General features: G+C 36.2%; 1 protein-coding gene across 5 annotated transcripts in view; it reads left to right on the top strand.

Annotated features, from left to right (window-relative positions):
- The window catches only part of LOC149679837 (cadherin-like and PC-esterase domain-containing protein 1), a 121,864-nt gene that overhangs the window by 37,834 nt on the left and 60,875 nt on the right, over positions 1-23,155 (top strand). For 3 of the 5 annotated variants that reach the window (XM_089835651.1, XM_089835652.1, XM_089835653.1), the window contains 7 exons: positions 1,688-1,868; positions 2,222-2,488; positions 2,695-2,915; positions 3,029-3,130; positions 3,345-3,432; positions 3,737-3,883; positions 6,207-8,716. In XM_089835651.1, the coding sequence (XP_089691777.1) occupies positions 1,688-1,868; positions 2,222-2,488; positions 2,695-2,915; positions 3,029-3,130; positions 3,345-3,432; positions 3,737-3,883; positions 6,207-6,356 (1,156 nt within the window). In that variant the 3' untranslated portion in view covers positions 6,357-8,716. Of the gene's footprint in view, positions 1-1,687; positions 1,869-2,221; positions 2,489-2,694; positions 2,916-3,028; positions 3,131-3,344; positions 3,433-3,736; positions 3,884-6,206; positions 8,717-8,747; positions 8,873-19,764; positions 19,901-23,155 lie in introns of those variants that run through there. The other 2 variants (XR_016365900.1, XR_016365901.1) reach the window with 1 other exon arrangement.

Genomic DNA, 23,155 nt, shown 5'->3' with positions numbered 1-23,155 from the left:
CTACGTTATAGGTCTGGAGATTACTACTCCATTTCACCTCTCTCCTCTAATATAGATCTCGCGTCGTGGCATTTGGCACCTCTTAGGAAAATTGACTCCAGTAGAACAAGACTAAAAAGAATTGGGTACATTTAATCCCAGCTAAGGAAAGGGTGGAGTTACTTTTGGTAGGTTAGATCTGACAATAAAAGTAAATGTCAGGTCTATAGATCTAACCTTTAGGTTGACCCCAAGTAGGGAAAAAGTTGTGGTGGTGCTCTAAGAGGAAGGATACCACCCCCTACCGGTACGATGTGACAATGGGACAACGTCTTAGATGAAAATCTAATTCAATTTCATACACTTCTAGTGTTACTCGGTTCGCTACTATCAGAGGCAAATATGAAATAACAGAAAGTGGTGAGCTATGTTTGGCATACTGAGAAAATTAGAATGGAATTTTATTTACTGGATATGACAAAGCACAAAGTACAGAGGTACTTAATTGTGCCAGTGTCAAAGGGCATACAGATAAAACACTATACGAAATTAAAACCTTCATTAGCCTTTCCAGTGCCTAATTACTTTATCTAATTAAACAGTAAAATTAAATTAAACCTTTAAATAAAGCATCTCTTTACCCAGCACGTGATCCTTTTAGAAAGCAATTCACCTGTCGTGACCCCTAGAGTCATCCTGTAATTATTATTAAAAGGTTTTTCCGGTAGAGGGGGTTATGGGTAGAGTTGAGATAATCGAATCAGTGAGGTGAAAAGAAAAAGGTCCCCATGAAAAAAAAAAAGAAATTGCCGAGTATAGGCCTAGTCGAACTTTTGCACGACGGTAATACATCAAGAGCGGGATGTCAAAGGTGTCCGCTCTCTTGACCTTAAATGCGACAGGAAACCCCATCTAGGGATGAATTATGCATGAAACCCCTTCCTCCCCCTTCTGCCCAACTCTCTTTGTCGAGTTAGGCCAAGCCCCAATGCTTCTAAATCAGAAGTGAATTATTTTTGTCTATTAAATTTTAGGGTTGACACATAATATGGTTTCAGGCACAAAGGCCTATAACAGATTTTCCCTGATTATATTATATACGATTTTTTCCATGATTTCAGGTCAAAGGTTAATGGTATATTTTTTATAAGAATTATTATGGTTTATAAGTAGGTCAATATTCTTAATTGTAGGTATTTAGTTTTGAAACTTTTTTATTGTTTCGTGCAAATCTGCAACCCAAGAATTTGTTAAAACTCCCGAACTTCCCTAACTTATCCCGCAGCTTTCGTGCCCATTTTGAAATTCCCTGATATTTCCATGAGTTTTCCATGACTTTTTATAACCCTCTGAATCTTTAAATTCAATGTTTCATTTTTTGTTCAAACCCACGAACTTTAACGTTTCCCAAACAAAATAAAATTCCCTGACTTTCCCTGACCTTCTTGGCCCAATTCTCTAATATTACCAAGTTTTCTTGACCCGTCGCAACCCCTTTAAGATAGGCGTAAGTTTATTATATGTTTATAGTTACGATAACTTCGACAATAATCTACTTTCGTTTAAACAGACTTAACTTATTTTAAACTCCATTGTGCAACTCTGTATGAGAAGTTCACTTTTATAATAAAATGTTTATATTTATATATACAAACTCCATAATTGAAAATATTTAAATTTAGTGTGTGTATTTTTCTTATTTTCACAGATTTACCAACTATACCCTGGGAATAGGTGACAACCGTATTGTGTTCCACGTTGTTGATGTCTCGCATAAAACGCCGTGGATCGTGAATACCTACACCTTGATTATAAGACGACAGGACGTCACCTACGGAGAGTTACCATTCGAGCCCGGTGAACCTCATCAAGTTTGCAGTTTGACGCAGGTTCGTTTATACAATGTGTTTGAATGCGCTCTGCCCATGCAGTCCAGTTTTGCCATCCCCTATTGGGAAATTTAATAAGACCCATATGGTAGAAGGAACGTGGTTTTAGCAAAGTTTTTAGTTCGTGGGAAAGGCGCGAACGGAATTGTGGGATATTTACCTAAGTACGTGATTTAGTTGGAAAAAGTAATTTTATAACGAAATTTGAAAGTTTTTGGGGAAAATTTTGTACTCATAAAGTTTGGATACGTGTTAATTGGAGTTTGACTCAAGTTCTGGCAGACAAAAATTTAATAGTTTGATAGTTTTAAACTAGCTTTATATGTTAATTTGGAAATTTTTATATTTGACAGGAATGCGAAATGCTTATGTCACCTCACGAAACGTGCGGCGTGCAACTAGACGCGAGTCGAGCAAGTGATTGGTCCACTTTCGTAACCCGTTCCTCTATGAAACGTATCTGTAACGCTGGTGACGCTCCTGGTCGGTGGGTTCTACCGTGCCGCGCATGTGTCGATCGTAAAACGTGTTACTGGAAAGAAGCATTATGGCAACCGTATCATTGCCGTCATCCTGTTCTCAGCAAATCCGCTTTGACTAACTGTCTAGCGCACAAAAAGGTACGTGGACACACTCTGAAGACCCTAGTCAAAAATGCCATCACAATACCTAAGCCTAATTCCATCGCAATAATTTAACCTAAAGTCCATCGCGACACTTTAGCCCAAATAAAAATGCAAGATCTAAGCCTAATTTTATCGCGACACTTAAGCCTAAAATCCAACGCAAGACCTAAGCCTAAAATCCTGGTATTACCCTGAAACAGCTACTGTTCATTGGTGATTCAACAAACCGTGGCATGATGGAGTACATCATGGAAAGAGTTAACGGTACTCTAACAGAATGGGACAAGACACACGACATTCGGGTTTACGATAACCTTAACAACCACCGAACCGCTGTCAGCTTCGCCTATTATCCACAGTTTTGGTTACCAACTAAGGAAAGACCCGTTTTTGAAAAGGCTGTGTACCAACTAATACAAAAGTAAGTTTAGCCTATAGACCAATTCAATAAACTAATTGCAGAGAAACCAACACATGACGGAATTAACTGGCAACCTAAGTTTAACTTTGTTATCTTTGTTTTACATTTTAAAGGTCCCGTCCTGTTGCAAATAACACCAACACGGTACTTGTGGTCGGAGGTGTTCATTGGCTTGCGACCCAACATTTACTTATGCTGTTGAAAGCGCTTAAAGTGTGAGTTTAATAGACATAAATTTTCTATTATTTTGGTCTACTAGACAATCCATTAAAAAACGTTTCTGGTAGGCAAACTAATGCTTTCTAATTTATGTACGTCTGCGCAAGCGCGGAGTTAATGATATTCCCTTAGGTTCCTATAGTTAGGGACTTAGAATAGAATCGTTTGTCGTAGCTAAGCCTCGGCATATTTATTTTTTTTCTTAAACAGTGAACGATTACAAGGCATTAGATTGTTCGTAAAATCATTGGGATCTGGTTTTCATCAGATGGTGGAAGGACTTCGTTCTCTATCACTGGTAAGCCACTTCATTTAATTAATTTAATTTAAATTAAATTAAAATTAAAATTAATTTAATTTTTAATAAACCTTATTCCTTAACGTGTGCCAAGGCTTAGCCTGATATTTAACTAACAAATCTAGGTCTTATTTATGCCTCATCTATTTGACGAAACGTTTCTACTGTGAAACAGGTGACTCATCATTTTGACCCAAGTTTTTCAGTTAAAATTAGCGCGTTAAGCCTTGGACCACGTATCGGAGTGAATTAAATAGACCAAGCCTTAATGCGACCCCAACTTGTTTCAAATAAATCTTTACAGGAAGAGCAACGCAAACTTTTATTCCATAATCGAGATCTGGCCTATTTTGCCAAACACTACAATTTCGAAGTCATTGACACATTCAACATGACTGTAGCCAGGTATAAGGATTTTCTGCAAGGAAAATGCGCCTGCCATTTCCATAAGGTAAGCCTAATTTCTTAAGTCTAGGCTTTGCACTCTTATTTTTAATATTTTTTGAACTCAATATCTAAGCTTTTGTAATACAAGTTTGACTTTGGTTCATTGATTGATTGGTATTACTGTTGTGGTTGGTTTTTTTTTTTAATTATTCAATGCATGTGCTGTTGTTATAAGCGTCGGTATATATTTGAAGCTAAGCCTTGGCTAGTGAATTTAAATCCTAAGCCTTTGCATCTTACTATGGCAAAACTTTGAGCCTCACTAATAATTAGTAATAATAATTGTAGTTGATTTTAATTCTTGTCTTTAATGGTGATACGCATTTTTGCAATTTTGAACACTGGTTTTTCATTTATAACAAACATTTTCTATTTGCACTAAGCTTGAAAATATGTAACATTTTTACTTAAATCGTATATTGCTCCGAGGGGCTAATCACTCCTACAGACCGTGTACACAAATTATACAGTGTGACTACCCAGTCTAATACCTCCAAAAATTATACTACACTGACCTAGTCTTAGCTATAAAACATTTGTTCGCGTAGACTTTTTATGTTCGTCCTGTTTCTTGCACTATACAACACCCTGTACATCCATAAATCCAGGTTATATATTCTTTTGAAATATACCCCAAAACACTTTCGCGTCAAGTAACATCAAGGTTTATGTTGGTCTGCTTTGGTCCAGATAAACGTTTTTTATATACCATGTAAACACTTGTGTAAAAGTTTTCAAGTTTAATTTGAATGTCCATTCTAGGCGACTTTATGTTGTTAAATTTACTTTTTCATACTTGACAATGTTTGCGGCGAGGGTTTGTTCGGGCAACGTGTTGATGGGTTTTGCTTGTAAGGTCGAGAAGATTCGCGTTAGGCTTAGCTATCTCGCCTTGTGTGTGTGCCTTTCTGAAATGTTTGCTACCCTACATAGAAAAGGGCGGGAAAGGTTTCCAACCAAGGCTTAAGAATGAAAATAGTTTACTAGGTGGGTTATATTATACAAACGTTTTTATACTTCTTTACCCCCAACCCTTTGTGGTTCCTCTTTTACTGAAGCTTCGACGGGATGTGTATCCACAAATATTATCTTTTAACCTACTCGTGAATTTTGACCCCTACTTGAAAAGAAAAAGGCTTAGCAGTTAAGTTTAGAGGAAGTGTTGAGATAAGTTGATTTTAATCGAGTTAGAATGCGTGAATTCAAAAATGTTTTTCAAAGGCCCAAAATTAATTTAAAAAGTTTCCCCAAATCCGAATTTTCCGGAAAATTCAAACAGCGCTGTTATTGGTCAAAGTTTCAGCCAATCAAAGAAGGGAACGCGAAAAGTGTACTTAAATCTTGTGGAAATACTTTTGCCAAGGCCTAAACGAAATCACCTATCTGTTTTGAACTTTGTTTTTGCCTCACTTTGACGACCAACTTACTTCCTTTTAGTACCTTTTAATTCGCGATAAATAGTTCTTCTAAAAAATAGCAAACACGCCTGGATTTCTGTCCAATCACCTTTCAAAACCAAAACTTAGCGCTAAAACATATCATAAAAGGCGAAGATGCTTTTACAAAAAATACCCCTAATTAGGAGAGCATTTGCCAAGAACCCATATAAGAACTGAGAACGTTGAATTGGGCTGTAGTACACCTTCGACCTCAGTTTTTCCAATGAGTTCCTTCACCCATCACCTCCATGTACAAGCGTGTAACGGCCCAATGTTATCTAACGTGTTCTCAAACCATATATATGTTCTTGCATTTACAAGTATTTAGCGAAGTGTCAAAACGACGACCTCATTTTTCGAGACCCGTCTAGTACCTCAAATCCTTAACGAATGTACTTGTACAATACCTTAGAGACAAGGTTACTTGTCACTATTGTCGAGATAAGTTTGCATCCTGAATTAAAAGGGGCTTTAAAAATGAAGGATATGGTTACTTGACAGTTTTATGGAAGCTAGAGGAGCTTCTCTTGCATATATGTCGCTAGTGCAAATTAATTTTGCGTTAGGAATAAATAACTTCATCTCAATTACCCAGTGTCATGGTTGTCCCCGAAACCGCCATTGTCAATATATTGAAAAAGTAAATAAATAGGTGCTAAAGTAACACAGCATGGCATGGGAGACTCGCTTAGTGGGAGTCTTGGTAAGCTGCGTGTAGCCTCGCTTTTCAAAACTGTGCATCGTTCTGCGCATCAGAGAGAAACGGACTCTTTCAGTCGTTTCAGCGTTAGGCTCCCCTCCATAGAATCTCCCTGATCTCGCTTATTTAAAGCATATGTTCATATATATCAATTTCACAATTGATTTTATGTTCACGTGCCGGTTCAGGTAGTGGAGACTCAAGTAATAGACACCTCCAGCCAATGGCGTGCGAGAGCACACCGGAAACAGCCTCGATTTCACGTTGAAGGAACTGTCAATGCTATATATAGTGACATTTTATTGGGGCGTATATGTAACGATTACGTCACTAGATGATCATAACCAATCACGTCGTTATTTAAAAAACGAAACTGTGCGCGAACATACATTGTGCGCGAGCGCGACATTGAATAGGACCACTCTTAATTGAACTGAACTAAACTGATCTGACCTGGTAATGCGTACCAATAGGGGTCCAATTCAATGTTTTTAAAAATTGAAAAAGAAAGATTAAAAAGACACTTTTTAATTTTTGACAACCGTTAAAAAAGAAAAAAAAAATATAACAGAAAAACTATTAATTGTTTTTTAAAGTTCATTCTCGACAATCCATAAACAATTTTATATACAGTATGAAAATAAATTTAAATCCACACCCTATACTAATTAATTTATTTAATTAGTTAGTTTAATTATAGTGGAAAATATTGTAAATAATTTAGAACTTGGATTAGCCGTGTAATCGTGTTATATTGAAGAAGAAAAAATTATTAATGCAATACACAATCCTTCCCCGGTACCTTTTTAAAATCAGAAGTCCATAACTTATTAGAAATAATATATAAAATTATGTACTTCGAGTTATCTACTTCTGTAATATATATATAGTAGCCAAGGTTTAGGCGTAAATAAAATTAAATCAATTCGGTTTTGTAATTAATTTTTAAATTTTATTTTTTCTAAAATGTTTTTACGATTTAAATATAATTTTAAAGGTTAATTAATGGTTAATTAACGGTTAAATTTTATGGTTAATTAACGGTTAAATTTTATGGTTAATTAAGGGTTAATTTTATGGTTAATTAACGGTTAAATTTTATGGTTAATTAACGGTTAAATTTAACGGTTAATTAACGGTTAAATTTAACGGTTAATTAACGGTTAAATTTAACGGTTAATTAACGGTTAGATTTAACGGTTAATTAACGGTTAGATTTAACGGTTAATTAACGGTTAGATTTAACGGTTAATTAACGGTTAGATTTAACGGTTAATTAACGGTTAAATTTTATGGTTAATTAACGGTTAGATTTAACGGTTAATTAACGGTTAAATTTAACGGTTAATTAACGGTTAAATTTAACGGTTAATTAACGGTTAAATTTAACGGTTAATTAACGGTTAGATTTAACGGTTAATTAACGGTTAGATTTAATGGTTAATTACCGGTTCATTTTAATTATTATTGGTTAATTAATGGTTAATATCAATGGTTAAATAATGATTAATTTTAATTAGGCCGCCTAAATTGTACATAGCATTAGCCGAGGATCCTCCCCATTAGCTTTTAGATTAAATATTAATTAAAAACAATTAAAATTTAACTCCGAAAAAGTGATATAACTTTATATATTTACCATTTTTGGATTTGAGTATAATGACGTATTAAAAAACGTCATTTATAACTCAGCCAATCAAGGGTTGCCACGACAATACAACAAAACAATTTAAAAAAAATAACAAATGCTCCAATCGTTTTTGTAGTAGCTTTTTTAGATCACTAAAAGAAGTAGGGAGCGATGGTTCTATGATAGTAGTTTTATTTAATGGGTAGTAGGAAAAATACTAAGTTATGGGATGAAATGGGAGGTACTAAGATGTAGTAGGTTTTAGAATGAAATTCCTACTATTGTAGTAGTATTTTTCATTTAAAGAAAAAAAATTCCAGTAGATGAATTTAGACCCCTCCCATTTAAGGTAGGTAGTAACATGATAGTTAAAATTCTAAAAAATGAAGAATTGTAAATTGTAAATAAATTACAGTTAAAATATATTTTTAGAGAAAAAAAATGTGAAAAATTGAGTAATATTACGATTATAACCAAATTAAAACTAACCCCTTATATGTTAATTTATATACATTACATGCTAAAATCATAGATATAAGAAATATATATAAATTCATACAATATATTTTTTAATTAGTAGTATATGTTAAAAAACCAAAAAACATAAATATTTCCATCAAACCTCCAACACTTTTTTTTCAAACATACGATCTTGTTCACCGAAAAATTAAACATGGGTGATTTGGTGACAATTTTAATGCTATTTACTTTCAATTTTATTAAAATAATTTAGTCTCAAATTTTCATATATTTCTTATATCTATGTATATAAAAAAATCACGAGTTAAAATAGGCAATATACATAATAACAATATTATAATTGTAAATACATTAGTAAAGAAAAACTAAAAAAAAAGTTAAGTCAGTAGTTCAGTAAAATACCGAAATATATTAAAAACATGTCTGTTAAAAATAATTAAAATATAACAAAAAAAAACCAACCCACAAGTAATACAAGAATTAACTCCCAAAAACAAACAATTTAAAACTATGTATTACAACGCGCGCTGAAATAGGACCTTATAAAACAAATGATGATTAAAAATGAACATTTTTATACCACTAAAATGTATATCATATCGTTTTTAATTATGTCTAGATTAACTACTCGGAATCCAAGAGCTTAAACACGCTCTAGTTTTAATATCAAAACGCAAAGGAAAAGGAGTTTTCCGATTTTTCAAATGAAAAATTTGGTGCCGAAAATCGACCGAGGCTTAAGAGGTAAGTTTACTTTGTTTATCTTCCCACTTACAAAACCTCAAAATAGCTCTTTGGAAATGGAACCTTAGCACTCACGGCTCGGCTCAGCTCGGGTTTGTTTACCTTTGGTTTTAAGTGAAAAGGAATTAGTAACTGAGTATTCTCAGATTGTTTATTTGAAATTTTTAAATTAAAGAGTGTGGATTAGGTTTAGATGTTTTTGTAGTTTTGTGTGTGGGTTAGGCCTTGGTGATTGTGTTAGGCTTAAGTATTTTGTAGTATGTTTTAGGCTTAAGTATTTTGTAACGTGTTTTAGGCTTATGTGTTTTGTAACGTGTTCAGGCTTAAGTGTTTTAGGCTTAATATTTTGAAACTCTATATTAGATTAAATTGAATTAATTACAGTTTAAAGTGTTAAATTTAAAGCAAATATGATTTCATTGGAACTACAGGTTTTAATCTTAAATAGATCACGATTTTAAATTTTTTTACATCGCAAACCCTTCATAATATCGTGCAGTAACTACAAAATATTACAAATTTGTAACATTTAACATTTGTGTATCGCGTGGTAAACAGTTCTACAGGGGCTCGTAGAGTTAACATGGGAACTGTTTCCCCTGGAAGCTGGCTTCACGTGCAAGACATAACAACATTCTAAAAGGGGCCGTAGGATATACGTTAGCTGATTAATTACTTCGAAGTAATGTAAATTACGTTTACCCTAAGCCAAATTTTATATACTAGGCGTAGAAGGTTTGTGAAATGTTATTGCAAGTTTTACGAAATCTCCTCCCACGGCTAAACCACGCAAAAACTAAACTCACTTCACTTCACTTCGGTATCAATCGAAGCGACGATAATTTTCAATTTTCTGCGAGTTCCCATCCATCGCGTTACGCGCCCTCAGGCAACCTAAAGGGATACTAATACGCACGTTTCAAGAGATACTTGATATGAGAGATATATATTTTTTGTCACACTGGGAACTCTAGTTGTGCAAACATCTCATACCCCAATCCCCAATCGTTTTGTAGAAAATCATGAGCTAAAATTTTTCATACAGCCCCAGTTGTGCTGCTCATAATTTGGAGTGATACAACTCACGCTACCCTAATTGTTTTGCACAAAATCAGGAGCAAAAACGTCTGATGATCCCAATATTTGTACAAACCATCAGAGACCCCATATTTGTACAAACCATTAGATACCCCATATTTGTACAAACATGAGGAGCAAAAACATTAGATACCCCATATTTGTACAAGCATGAGGAGCAAAAACATTAGATACCCCATATTTGTACAAACATGAGGAGCAAAAACATTAGATACCCCATATTTGTACAAACATGAGGAGCAAAAACATTAGATACCCCATATTTGTACAAGCATGAGGAGCAAAAACATTAGATACCCCATATTTGTACAAACATGAGGAGCAAAAAGTATAGATACCCCATATTTGTACAAGCATGAGGAGCAAAAACATTAGATACCCCATATTTGTACAAACATGAGGAGCAAAAAGTATAGATTCCCCATATTTGTACAAACATGAGGAGCAAAAAGTATAGATACCCCATATTTGTACAAACATGAGGAGCAAAAACATCAGATAGCCCAAGTGTTTTGTCAAAATCAGGAGCGTAAACGTCTGATAACCCCAATATTTGTACAAACTGAGCAACAAAAACCATCAGATACCCCAATATTTGTACAAACACATCAGGCACTCCTATCTTTTTGAACCAGTACAAAACCACCCTACACAATAGTTTGTAGCGCAACCCATACCCTTTAAGTACGCCATAAATGAAAGTTAGGATTTCATTTGAGCTTGTAAACCTCTGAAAATTGAGTGGAAAAGCGGCGCGCGGGGCTAACGCCATCTGTGTTAAACCTAGAAAGGATGTAGGTCATCTCCGGAGGATTTTCACCCCTTATCTAAGCTTGTAAGGGGGCATCCAAGGCTGAGTGGCTCCGTCCAGTCGCGAGTTAACGTGGGCGACGAGGCTTAGCGAGAAAGGAACTTAAATAACGCTTCGATTTCCGCGCCTATTTTTATTTTTCACTGCCTCCGAGGTGACGAAAAGGCTTCCAAGCGTAAGGAAAACGCAATTTAGAAGTGAGAGCTAGCTGCAAGTAAGCCAGGTTTACTCGATCTTTGATGTGTTGCCAGTTATGTGTACAAGTAGATGGCTTTTTACCCAAGTATTAACTAAGCGACACCCTTGCCTGGCCTTGTCTTACTCGGGACTAAGTGTTGTTGCTAGCTTATTTGTCAGGGTGTAATTGGATGTCTGTAAAGTGGTTGGGGGTTTTCCGAGTCTGTTTACCAGAAACTTTGGATTGGAGACGGTATTAGTTGAAAATGTTTACGTGTTTATTATTTTGTTTGGCTTTAGATGTTGACGTGTTTTGGCCAACGGCTTTAAAGAGTTGGTTTTATTTCACAGTTACATTTTAGGAGAATTTTTCTTTATATTCAATTTACGATTGAGCCAAGTTGAGGTCCGCGGGACTCAGGGCAAGTAATGGTGTTATTTAAACAGGTGCATAGTAAAGTAATGTTTAGAACATCGACGTTGAAGACTTGGTTTTTTTGTACAGTTACATTAGAGGATGAATTTTTTATATTCAATTAACGCTTGAGCCAAGATGTGGTCCGCGGGCCCCAGGGCTAGTAATTGAATAAATTCTAGAAATTATTTAAACAGGTACATATTTAAGTAATGTAACCAACTGTAGTTTCTTATAATTCACGCTCCGTTATTTTTAAATTAAGTTTTGGTTAATTACGAATCCTTAATTAATCAATTAGTCATTAATTAATTAATTTAATATAGCTTCAAAATATCTCAAACAACGTCAAAATCAAACAAAAATATCAATACAGAATTCTTCAAAAATCCGTACGTTTTACTGCAATGTTGTTTAAGAATTCACAGAACATATATGACCTCTGACCCGATACTTAAGGGTGCAAAAAAGAGAGAGTGGTTTACGTCGTGATTGATAAGGCTTAGCGGTGTTAAATCTTAGTGGAGAGTGCTTGAAAAATAAAGTACCCCTTTACTCTTAATGACAGCCAATAAGATTGTCTAAAAAATCTCTTCAAGAAAATTCCTTAGACAATTATCCCGCTTCCAAAGTTTCTTAAAAGTTTCTATCGGAAAAGCTCTTTGAACGTGAGATGAATTTTTCCCGCTCTTTTCTATGCCAACTTCAAGCTCGCGCTGGTTGCAACGTTTCAATCCGAATCGTACGGATCGTGGCGGGAAATCAAGTCACGTGACTGCTTCCCATCTTTTTTCGTCGTCAATGTCGACCGGAAGTGGGCTCGGGCCCTTCTTCCTAGGGCTCTTTCTCTGTTAGGCTTAGCGCCCGAACGCAAAATTTGGCGGGAAAACTCGCCATATAGATGTGTATAGGAAATTCTAGGGAAAAAAGGCGGCTTTTCAGGCCGGCGCACGGAACACGCTTGCTAAAATAGATTGAATCAACAGCCAATTTCCGGTCTACCATCAATTTAAGAGGCAAAACCTGACCCGAAGCTCAAAGCCAAGGTTTTCCTTTGCATTAAATATTACTTATCTTAAGCCTTGGTCAAGTTAAAGATAGGTTCAGCGTTGAATATGTTATGATTTATCTAGAAGTAGAACTTGTTTGTACTGCGATCCAGTTAAAATTAACCGAAAATGCATTAATTATGACTTAAATGCTAATTAATAAACGTTCAATTACTTAGTTATCGACTCTAATTATAATTAGGATTGCCAAAGTAGTATTGTTTCTTAAATGACCTTGATATACTGAAATCCTAGAGCATATTTTCGCAGTTTTCCAAGCTGAGAATCGTTCTCATCGGTTCCATAGACCGATTAATTTGGTCAGAAGCACTGAACGCAACACACTTCCCGCCTTTTTTTATATATTTTTTTTATTTTTAGATCTATGGTCCAATCTTTTATCCTTTTTGAAAATTTCCTTAGACCGGTTAGTTTGGTTAGTCGCACTGAACGCAACACCCTGTCCCGCTCTTTCCCTCTCCCTTCAAGCAGATAGCCCATGAAACATAGCGTAATTCCGTACCGTAGACCTTTTGCTTCCGGTTTTTGTGGTGGTGGATTGAGTAAACTTTTGGTATAGCCAGAATTAATTTGTAGATTCTCTCTCGACCCCTAGCTATGTCTTATTAAAAGCTGGCGGGCGCGTGCCCCGGCTCTTTAATTGAATGTATTGGTTTTCTTGGACAAGCTCTTAAGATGCCTAGATTGAGAAAATTGCTAGAAGCCCAAACTCCGGCCCCCTAACCCCCCTCCCCCTACTCCCTAAGGGAAAAGCAGCCCAGGAAATAAGCAATGAAGTACTTGCGTTTTTTATATTGGATATTTTATTGACAGGATAATTTAATGACGTAATTTGTTAACCAATAAGATGTTAGCTGTATAATTTCGGCTAAATATTGATTTAGGGTGTATATATGATTTGATGATTATAAGGTATGTGTTGATTTACAGCGTGGTTTAGTTATTGTAAGTCATTTGTGAAATGAAATCAGATGAGTTGGTTTTAAGTGTAATTTAGCAAAAGTAAATAGTAATAAAAGAAAGTAATTAAGCCTCCAGCAGTGTAGTCCCAGTAAAATTATGTTTCTCATAACTCTATTTACCTTGATTTTACTTTAAACCAAGAAGTGATATCTAGATTATTTGATAAGGTATAAATTCGCCACATTTCCAGCTTTATCTCCAGTCCAAACGTATAGTAGGTCCGGAGTTAATCCCCGCCTCTAAATTACAACCAGAAATAATCTCTTTGGTTCTTGAAAACTCACGTCAGTGCGACGACAATGGCGAAAATTACGTATTATTTTCCGACTGAGGAGAGGCGAAATAGCCCGGCCTCCTTTTACGTCCCCCCCCCCCCCTTGTATTTTGAATGGGGGACTGGGACTATGGCGCGCGAATACTTAGGCATCTTATACCTTCTCCCTAATAAACTAGATATCACTTCTTGGTTAAACTGGGTCTACCTGTGTTTCGCATTGCATTTCGTTAGATCAGAACCTGTCCGCCACTATTAACTGCGCAAGGTTGAAAAAAAAATGCGCATTCGGAATCGAACTCAAGCTATCTTTTAATCCCTTATACCGCCATCTTGTAGCTTAACTAATACCTGACTCGTGCTCCACTTCAGGGAAAAGAGAGGATTATATGAAAGCTAGTGATTTTTGCACCTGATGTTGAAAAAGGCGCGAAAAAGTGCATGCCTTGTAGGTGTTTGAACCCAACGCGTATCCATTGATGAGCTTAGAGACTATAGAGACCTTTGGGGGAAGAATTCTTTTTGAAGTTATCCGGCGTTGCTTTTGACCCTAACAACTGACCGCTAGCCATATTTCTCCCAATGTCCATTAAGTTCTTAGCGATCCCTATACCTCTTGGAGTACGTTCCTCTTTATTGACTGATCCCATCGAGAAAATCATACTTGTCAGTGTTGAAAGATAGACTAGTTCTATGATTAAACGCTACACTTTGTGGTCAACCTTATCAGAGCCTTAGTGTTAATGTTCTCTTGGCCTGTATGTCCATCTATAGCGGCGTATACTTTAGGTTTCGCCAATGAGAAGTTAGTTTGTGGAGATCTACTATATAAGAGAGTTTCTGGATAATAGATCGGGGGATGTGTATTGTAGAAGTAGGTGAAAATGATGTTATTGAAATCCTTGCTGTATGGTTTTTAATTTTTAAAATTATATTATACTATATTTAAATCGAAATGAAATTAAGAGAGAGCGTGAAAAGTTAATCCTAGTTAATGAGGCTACAAATCATAATAAAGAAACACTGCATTTATTTTTGATTGATTTTCAAAGTTAGGATTGAAATATTTCCTGGAAAAATCCGAGGGATGCTCTCATTGGGCAAAGTTTCAGCCTATAAAGCTTTGATTTCATTAGCTAGGAAATTAACCCTTTTCGTGTTCCTTTCTTTTATTGGCTGCAACTTCGACCAATGAGAGCGTTGTTAGAACTAGTAGTGATCCTATGAGAGCCTTTGTAAGCAATGAGGCCAATCTTTTTGAGGGTGTTCACTTTTTGATAATTTCTGTTTGAACTACTTCTGATTATGGTATGGCATATAATGACTATATTTTGTTTACCACATAGTCAGGCTTGCGGAAATAATTTCATCAAAAGTCCCGAAAAAGCTATCAAAGTTAAGCCTTTTATTGGTTAGGCTTAAGTGGGGAGGTGCTTATTGCTTATATCGAAAGCGTGAGCACTTCATATATTGCATTGTTTATGAACCAATCAAAAACATTCATGACGTGACGACGTCGTTTCCACGTTAGGCTTAGCGAGTTGCAATTTGAAATATTACATTTCTTCAACATAATATTACTTGCGGCTAAATTGAAATTTTCGTCAAACCTTGTTTGAATTTTTAAGTTTCCCACGTTTTAAATTTTTTAATGCCAAATTACTGTGCAAATACGTTTAGAACGTAATTTGGACTTTAATTAGAATCAAAAAACGACTAAATCGGTCCAGAATTATGGAAGATACAAATTTTTGAAAAATATCGTACACTGGTGTATTGCGGGTAAACGTTTTACAGGGGCTGGTAGAAAATACATTATCAGTTTTACCCCTGGAGGTCGGCTTTGCATTCTGGATGATTTTTTTTCTTTAATGTCACTTGTTTTGTATAGATAATGTAGAGTGTATTTTGGGCTTAAATTAGGCTTCAAAATCAACTAAATCGGTACAGAATTAAGGAAGATACGAATTTTTAAAAAAATCGTACACTAGTGTATTGCGGGTATATGTTTTACAGGGGCCGGTAGGAAATACATTATCAGTTTTACCCCTGGAGGTTGGCATTCAGTATATTTTTAAAAGCAAATTAAAAATAACAATTATACATTTAAAAATAAAGTTTTCTATAATTAATTTAATTTTAATTTAAAATTAGTGAACTGATATTCTCAAAATTAATTTGCATATTGATTATAATTAAGAACTGTAATAACTTTGGTTTCACCTTTTATTTAACCCATAAAAACCAGGACACCACGTGAATAATTGAAAAAATAACCTTTATTTTTTATCTAACGAAATACGTTGAATGAATGCAGTGAATAAGTCTATGGCTTTTTTGGGGATTATGGTGTGGGATTTAAGGTGAACCTTTTCGGTAGAGAGATTAAGCCTATAAGGGAATAGACTGGCGCCAATAAGGGAAGGGAAGCCGGGTCCGTTCTTTACCTATAGTTCACCCCGTTGACAGTCTTAAAAGTTTTTCCACACTTTCTTTATAGTACCCTGATGTTCTCCTATAGTTGATAAAGTAGAAACGCTACCAATGATCAAAGCGCGAATCGGATTTTCCAACATTTTTCTCCACTCTTTGATAATAGACGCGCATGAGCCCAAACCACTTTATCTAGAAGGCTGAAAATTTACAGGGACGTTAGATCTTAAGTAGTGGGTAATCAATAAGAAATATTTTTCACATCCGCCGCCATATTGAAAAATGGCGACCAGAAATGTAACCTAAATCTTCTTTATGGATTTACTTCCTTGCAGCTCAACTGATTTCCCTAATATTCAGTACACTGGTTCACTATTTTCTATAGACGGGGTTAATGACCTCTGGGCTTCGATTGACAGCCATCTTTAAATATGGCTGCCCGAAAAGTAAAAATATCCCCCGACGGGCTGACGGGCAACGCAGGGTGCCTTTGCTGCTAGTGTATTTATAAAATTTGAGGTAGCACTTCCACTTGAGGTAAAAGAGTGTGGAAAAAACGGAGGATTAGGAAGGCAGACGTGAGGTTCATCTTCAATTTAACGGGGTTACTAAAAGACACTTCGTTGGGGGAAACTTTGCGGTTAATAGCATCGAAAGTTCGACGAAAAAAAAAGGTCTATAGTCGCACCCTAACGAAAAAGGTGCTAGATGTTCCTTTTTTTGACCGAAGTGAAATTCTTTTCTCATATATCATAAGTTAATAAACAACCCCTAAGTAAAGCTAGCCTAACTGTTATGTATGACGACTTTTACCTTGTGAATAATCAATCTCGTTTCACGTATACCTCGCGTTGCTAACAACCAATGAAATTGCAGTTAAAAATACGTCATCAGAATTATGAGAAGTTCTCGAGCCCGCCACACAAACCCTTAGAAATTAACAAGGGATATATGGGGACACAATAATTCATATTAGCTGTATTTATTCCTGACTTAAGATCCATGAAAAATCATATCTATCTTTTTTTCGTGGATTTTGGCCTCAGATCTATTGCAAAACGGAAACAGTATGAGATAGCTACTTATAGTCATTGATGTACTTATGCTTATACTATTAGAGATTCGGACATAGGGCAAAGAGGAAATGCTTTTAACGTGTTCACTCTTTTTTGGGGGGGCGACTAAAGCCTCTTAAAAACTTTCTCTTACTGTTTTGAAGGCTCCAAGAGTTTATAATACGGTTTTTATATCTGGACTGGTGTTGTTGTGACTGACTTATTGGGTTTACTTTTTGTTTCTGGTACTTTTCAGGGGTCAAAAGGTTAAATTTTATTATATCAACCAGACTGTTCCAACGATGTCAAGTTGATCAACATCTGTTTTGATTTACTCTTGATTTCAAAACCTCCACCAAATATGACTGTAAATTAACACTTTTCTTTGAAACTATAGCCAATAAAACCAAAGCTGGTTTTTAGTTTTTACAGATTTAAGAAACAGGAGACGAATTTTTACTTTTCGAAATAGGATTCGTTTGGCGGCAACTTTATATCTTTACTTTTCGATTTTTAACCCCCAAAAAAATAAAAGGCTGGAACCAAGAAAATGTGTCCACGTTCTCTTGGGAGCTGACAATTGGATCAAAATATCGTAGAATCTCCCAATTCCTATATAGTCTTGTTCTTTGTGATGGAAAAGCTATAGTGACCTTACTTATAGGATAGAATGAAGTTTGATAAGCCTATTTTAGGAATGACCATCCTAAAAGGTACCGTCCCTGATATAGGGGTTCAAATCCAGGGCGCAAGTGACATCTTATAAGTAAAAACCATGGACAGTGTAAATCCCTTATAGAAGACAGGAAAAAATGCAGAAGTTCTAGCAGAAAATCCCTTAAAAATTAGTTAAGCCTTTGTTTTTGAATTTTGAAATTCCACGACCTTCAAATGAAGGTCACGTGACATAGAGCCACGAGGCTAGGTTGTTTCGCGCGTAAATATAAACCAAGGCTTAAGGAATATACTAATTTATACCGTTACCCTCATTGTATTAGCTGCAAAGGCTTTAAAACTAACCGGTACTTGAACCCAAATTTACACATTTCTTTATAATGCCTTAGTTTTGTCGTTTTTATCGAGTTTAAATAAGAAAAATTAACATTCAAAAAGTACGCTGCTGGTATCCCAAGAGACACTTAAAGTTGATTAAAAGAGCTGAAGAAAAACCAGAGAATGAAATGGGGGAGTTTTTTTTCTTTCTTTCTTTTGGTTTTTCGTTAAGGCAATGTTTTAATAAAATTGGTTGAAACCAAGGAATTTTCCCGGGCTTGAAATAAAATAATTCAATTTAGGCTTAGCTACCTTTTCCTTTTAGCAGCTAAAAGAAGGCCAGCTATAGCTACTGGAAATCTCTCAAATCCCTTTAGAACAAGGGCTCCTCAAACCTCCCCTAAATTTCCTTTCCTGGGACTGTTGTTTTTCAAGTACAAGTACAAATGATACATCCAAGAGTAAATTAAGAAGTAACAGACGCTTCTAGTTTCATAAACTAAAACTCAGTTGCCTCGCACTCCTGACCCTCCATCCCCCCATTATGTTATGGGGTAATATTTTGTGTTAAGGTTAGGGTTAGGTTATGTTGGGGTTACGGTTAGATTTGTTTATGTTAAGTTAGAGTTAGGTTTAGGTGAGATTCAGGCTTAGGGTAACGTTAGTTTTGGTTAAGGTAAGGGATATTGTTAGGCTTAGGTTAGCTTCAATGGAGGGCGAGGGGGTAGACACTTGAGAATTCAAGTGTACAATATGTCTTGAACTCAATGTACTGTCAAAGCTGAACTCTGAGTTCCGAAAGCTTTGAACTCAATGCACTGTCAAAGCTGAACTCTTTTGAACTCAGGTGCACACAGAGATCCAGAGCGTCTACCCCCTCGATGGAGGGTCAAGTTGCCGTCCTCTATCCAGGAAACATTTTACTCCCAGGATTGATTTACTTTTGGTATGTAGCAAGCATTAAGGCAGTCCCACTGTTTCAATTAAAGATTTTGAATTGTATCGGAGCTAACGGGTGGGAAATCTCTAGGACCCTAGATATATACTCTGTCCCTTTGCAGTGGCAGGGACAGAACACACTGCACTTGGAGAATCCCCACCGCATCCAATTGGCTCTTTCGATAATTGATTTTGCCCCCAAATCAGGATTAAAATGCGCTTACACTTAACCTTATGAATATTCAAAAGCTTTATTTGCCTAAATAGTTTTTTTCCTCTTTTGAGGGCCTTGGTCTTTTAATTAATGGGATGAAGTACGAGATCCGTCCGATTTGGACTGATTAGTAAGGTTATCCACTGCCAAATATTTCTAAAAATAAACTACGTTTTTTTACCTATTTTTTTTTTAATAATTAGGCTTAGTAGTTTTATTTTTTCCCCCATCAGTCTGTTACTTATGTCCAGCCCTATTTCCCAATTTGAAACCCACCGTCTGCTTTCACCTACAGAATAGTAATTAATAATTATGTTGTGATCAAAACGCCCACTAGCTACTGTTATATTTTGTAAGTTCATGTTATCTTTTGAGTCCTACGGTTTTTAAATACAAAATTAAGTAGATTAGAAACGCATTTAATAATTATTAACCTTAATTTATTTCTAGGTGCCTTGATAATTGGAAATATTCACGATTCAGCCTGGATGCTAAGCCTCGGTCATCGATTTCACCCTCATTTCAACATTTACTTAGGAACTGGGGTCACTGGACGCCACATTAATTTACAATCATACACCGATTTGTAAGTTTTTAAAAGTTTTATTTTCAATTTAAGGTAAATGTATCCAATGAATGCGCTAAATAGTATGGTATTAGTATCGAAAAGTCGATATTTATCGTGGCAAATTGGCTTCGTAACGATAATCGTTGAGGCGATACAAGTATTTATGCAGCCTTGAGTTTTGAACGATGCATCTTTTAATAGCCTAATCTTTGACCGCTGTAACACGCCACGCGTATAGGGCTACGAACCAAGGCTTAGCTATAGTTTAGGCCTTGGCACTTTGTAAATTATCAATAACGTAATCAGTCACTGACTATCGCTCGAACTTTATGACCTGCCAAGTTGGTAGGTACCCTCTTGCAACTGGGGGTACTGGCAGAACGAATAACTGCGCGCTTGCAGCGTTCCATTGGGAATTGTCCTATTTTCTATGCATTAATAATAAGGCTCTTTGATGGTCAAGCGTTACCTCCTTGCACAGATACCGCTGTCATTTGTTCCTACCCAAGTGTACTAAAAAGGGTGGTTAAGGATTGTACGATTGATTACTTGATAAGTGGCCCTTGTTTTTGGAATGGCTTTTTTTAACGGCAGCCATGTTTATTTGAAGAAGAAGTTTTTGTTCCCACTGAACTAAATTTATAAGTATCTTGTTGGTTCTCGAGTGACATTTAATAGGGTCACTGAATTTAAAAAGGTCAAGCAATTTTAAGAATTTTAACTCTGACAACTTATGGGCTAAAATTGTCTGGGAAAATCAGTGTATTAAATCACTTGAAATTATCAGGGAAACCTGGAGAAGTCAGGGAATTTTAATCTGATATATTTATGGGGAAACAACTTAATTTCTAGTTTTTAACCGCTGGATATCGTTAGTTATTTCTTTCTAAATTTTCTCTGAACTTCAGAAAATTTGAATCTGAAACATTTATTTGAAACTACTTAATTTAGAGAACTGTTTTTTGACCGTTAAATGTCGCTAGTTGTTTTATTTTATTTTAATTTGGGCAGTATTTAAGAACATGCGCAGAAACTGCACAAATTATCTCTTCTCTACCTCTCTAAGTTCTAGAAAATTCAATATGGCAGCCCCCATGCATAACTACAATTTTTCTGTCCGCTCTTTAATGACACTTAGATGTCGCTAGTTGTTCTTTTATTTTTTGGGTATTTAGGAACATGCGCAGAAACTGCACAAATTATCAGTTTTCTTCTCTACCTCTCTAAGTTCTAAAAAATCCAATATGGCGGCCCCCATACATAACTACAATTTTTCTGTCTCATTCTTCAATGACACAACATTCCTTTTCAGTATCCTTGTAACCTCATACCTTCCGTTCCGTTTTCACATAGCGTATCAATTTCGTTTTAGTCAGTGGTTGGTTGGTCGGTCGGTCGGTCGGTTCTTATACTGGGACTATGGGACCATGGACCTCGGGTTTTATTCGATGACCTTTGACCCCCAGCTCACCCACACTATGCTAGAGTTACAGCGTGAAAGGAAAAAGGAATATTTTCTTCATACGCGATTTTGATAGATCGTTTGCGCCGTGGCGGGAACTTTTATTGGCAGATTTAGCTTTTGGCGCAAAAGCTAGTACTAGACCCACGTGCTGTTCGCTAGCTCGCTGGTTGGCGGAAGTAGATGGAAATTTCTTCTCCATTCCTTGATATAATGTTAGACGGATGGTATTATGCTGGTCAAGGCACTAATCTTATACGGTTATTAAAGTTGAGACGCCTATCGGTCCTTTTCTGAAGGGATATGTATTTGGGTATAAACATAATAATTCTCTACAGTTATGGGATACATACAGCTAATTGGAATCATTGTGACCCATATATATCTATCACATGTTAATTTCTATGAATTCGGGTTTTGGGGGTATACCGGGCTTGAGAACTTAGTACTTCCGTCACGCCTATTAAAAATCATGACGTCTTTCTAACTGTTGTTTCATTGGTTGGTAGCTACGCAAGGTGCAACTTGCTGTGAGATTGGTTATTGGCTTTATTTTATTTATATTTACTTGCTGTGTGATTGGAACTTATTGGCCTTATTTCTATTTAGCACCACTGGTGGAGGGTTTGGAAACTACTCCCATAGAGACTGGGTAACTCACGAAGGTTCGCAGAATCACCGTCAGATGACGTGGCGCTCGAGTCACCTGGTGGGATTCTGAGAACCTTCTTAAATTACCCAGTCTCTTTGGGAGTAATTTCCAGACCCTCCGCTAGTGGAGCTGAATAGGAATAAGGCCAATTCGTCATACGTAATGATAACCTAGAGCTTCCCACGATTTTTGAGTCAAAAGAAGTGTTTAGTAGACTGAAGTAGTAATGCACCTCACTTCCTATTATTTACATTTGCGTTTGATAGTAGTAGTGGTGCTCAGACAAAACACGGCGCGCGGTGCAAAAGTGAAAGTCGAGTTTACGGATTATTGGATATAGTTGCTGGTACATCAGACCAACTGTCAATTTGGCCGTGCAGCTTTTCCCGCCCAAAAAATAGAGATATAATGCTATTTTCACTTCAAGCAGTAGCGAGCTAGTCAGTCTGCCTGCCTTCTCTCTCTCTTGTCACAGTTATTTGATATTGTTTTTTCAGTTTCCCCACCACTTCGAGAAAAGAACCCTCGGTTAGCTGCTCCGGATGGCAAATCCTTTTTCAATTTTTCGCTTTTTAGAGCGACTTATTTCCTAGAATCTTTCTCGATCTTTAAACTGAAATATACTGTTTTTGGTATATTGGTATCCATGTGTCACCCTAACTAAAACACTGCCTCCCATATTTATCAAGGCCCGTTCACGGTTATATATTTTCCTTTATCGAAAATGGCTCTGTTTTCCGCTAGAGGCGCCCTTCGTTTCTTTGAGGGTTTTTTCTTTTTGGACGTGAATTCGTCACTTTTTAAATTCCGCTATCGCTGTTAAAGCACCTTCAAGAACATCACGGTGTCAGAGCGTTACTATCAGATAGACCGACTCAATCCATTCGTTAAACATTCTAATGGCGTTACTATTAGACAGACAGACTGAATCCATTTGCTAAACTCTGAAATGGCGTTACTAGTAGACAGACAGACTTAATCCCTTTGCTAAACTCTAAGGACGTTACTATTAGACAGACAGACTTAATTTATTTGCTAAACTATCAGATGGCGATATTAGACAGACTTGATATTAATTAACGTCAGTTGTCATACTCAACGTTGTTACGTTACTAATTATGTTTAACTCTCTCAGGGCGTTATTAATAGACAGACAGGC

This window comes from Phalangium opilio, unplaced genomic scaffold (assembly GCF_054372755.1).
Source record: "Phalangium opilio isolate 3A_F unplaced genomic scaffold, DU_Popi_V2 ptg000041l_1, whole genome shotgun sequence".
Taxonomy (NCBI): Eukaryota; Metazoa; Arthropoda; class Arachnida; order Opiliones; family Phalangiidae; genus Phalangium; species Phalangium opilio.
Note: the sequence above shows the minus strand (reverse complement) of the source record. Positions and strands in the feature narration are given on the sequence as shown.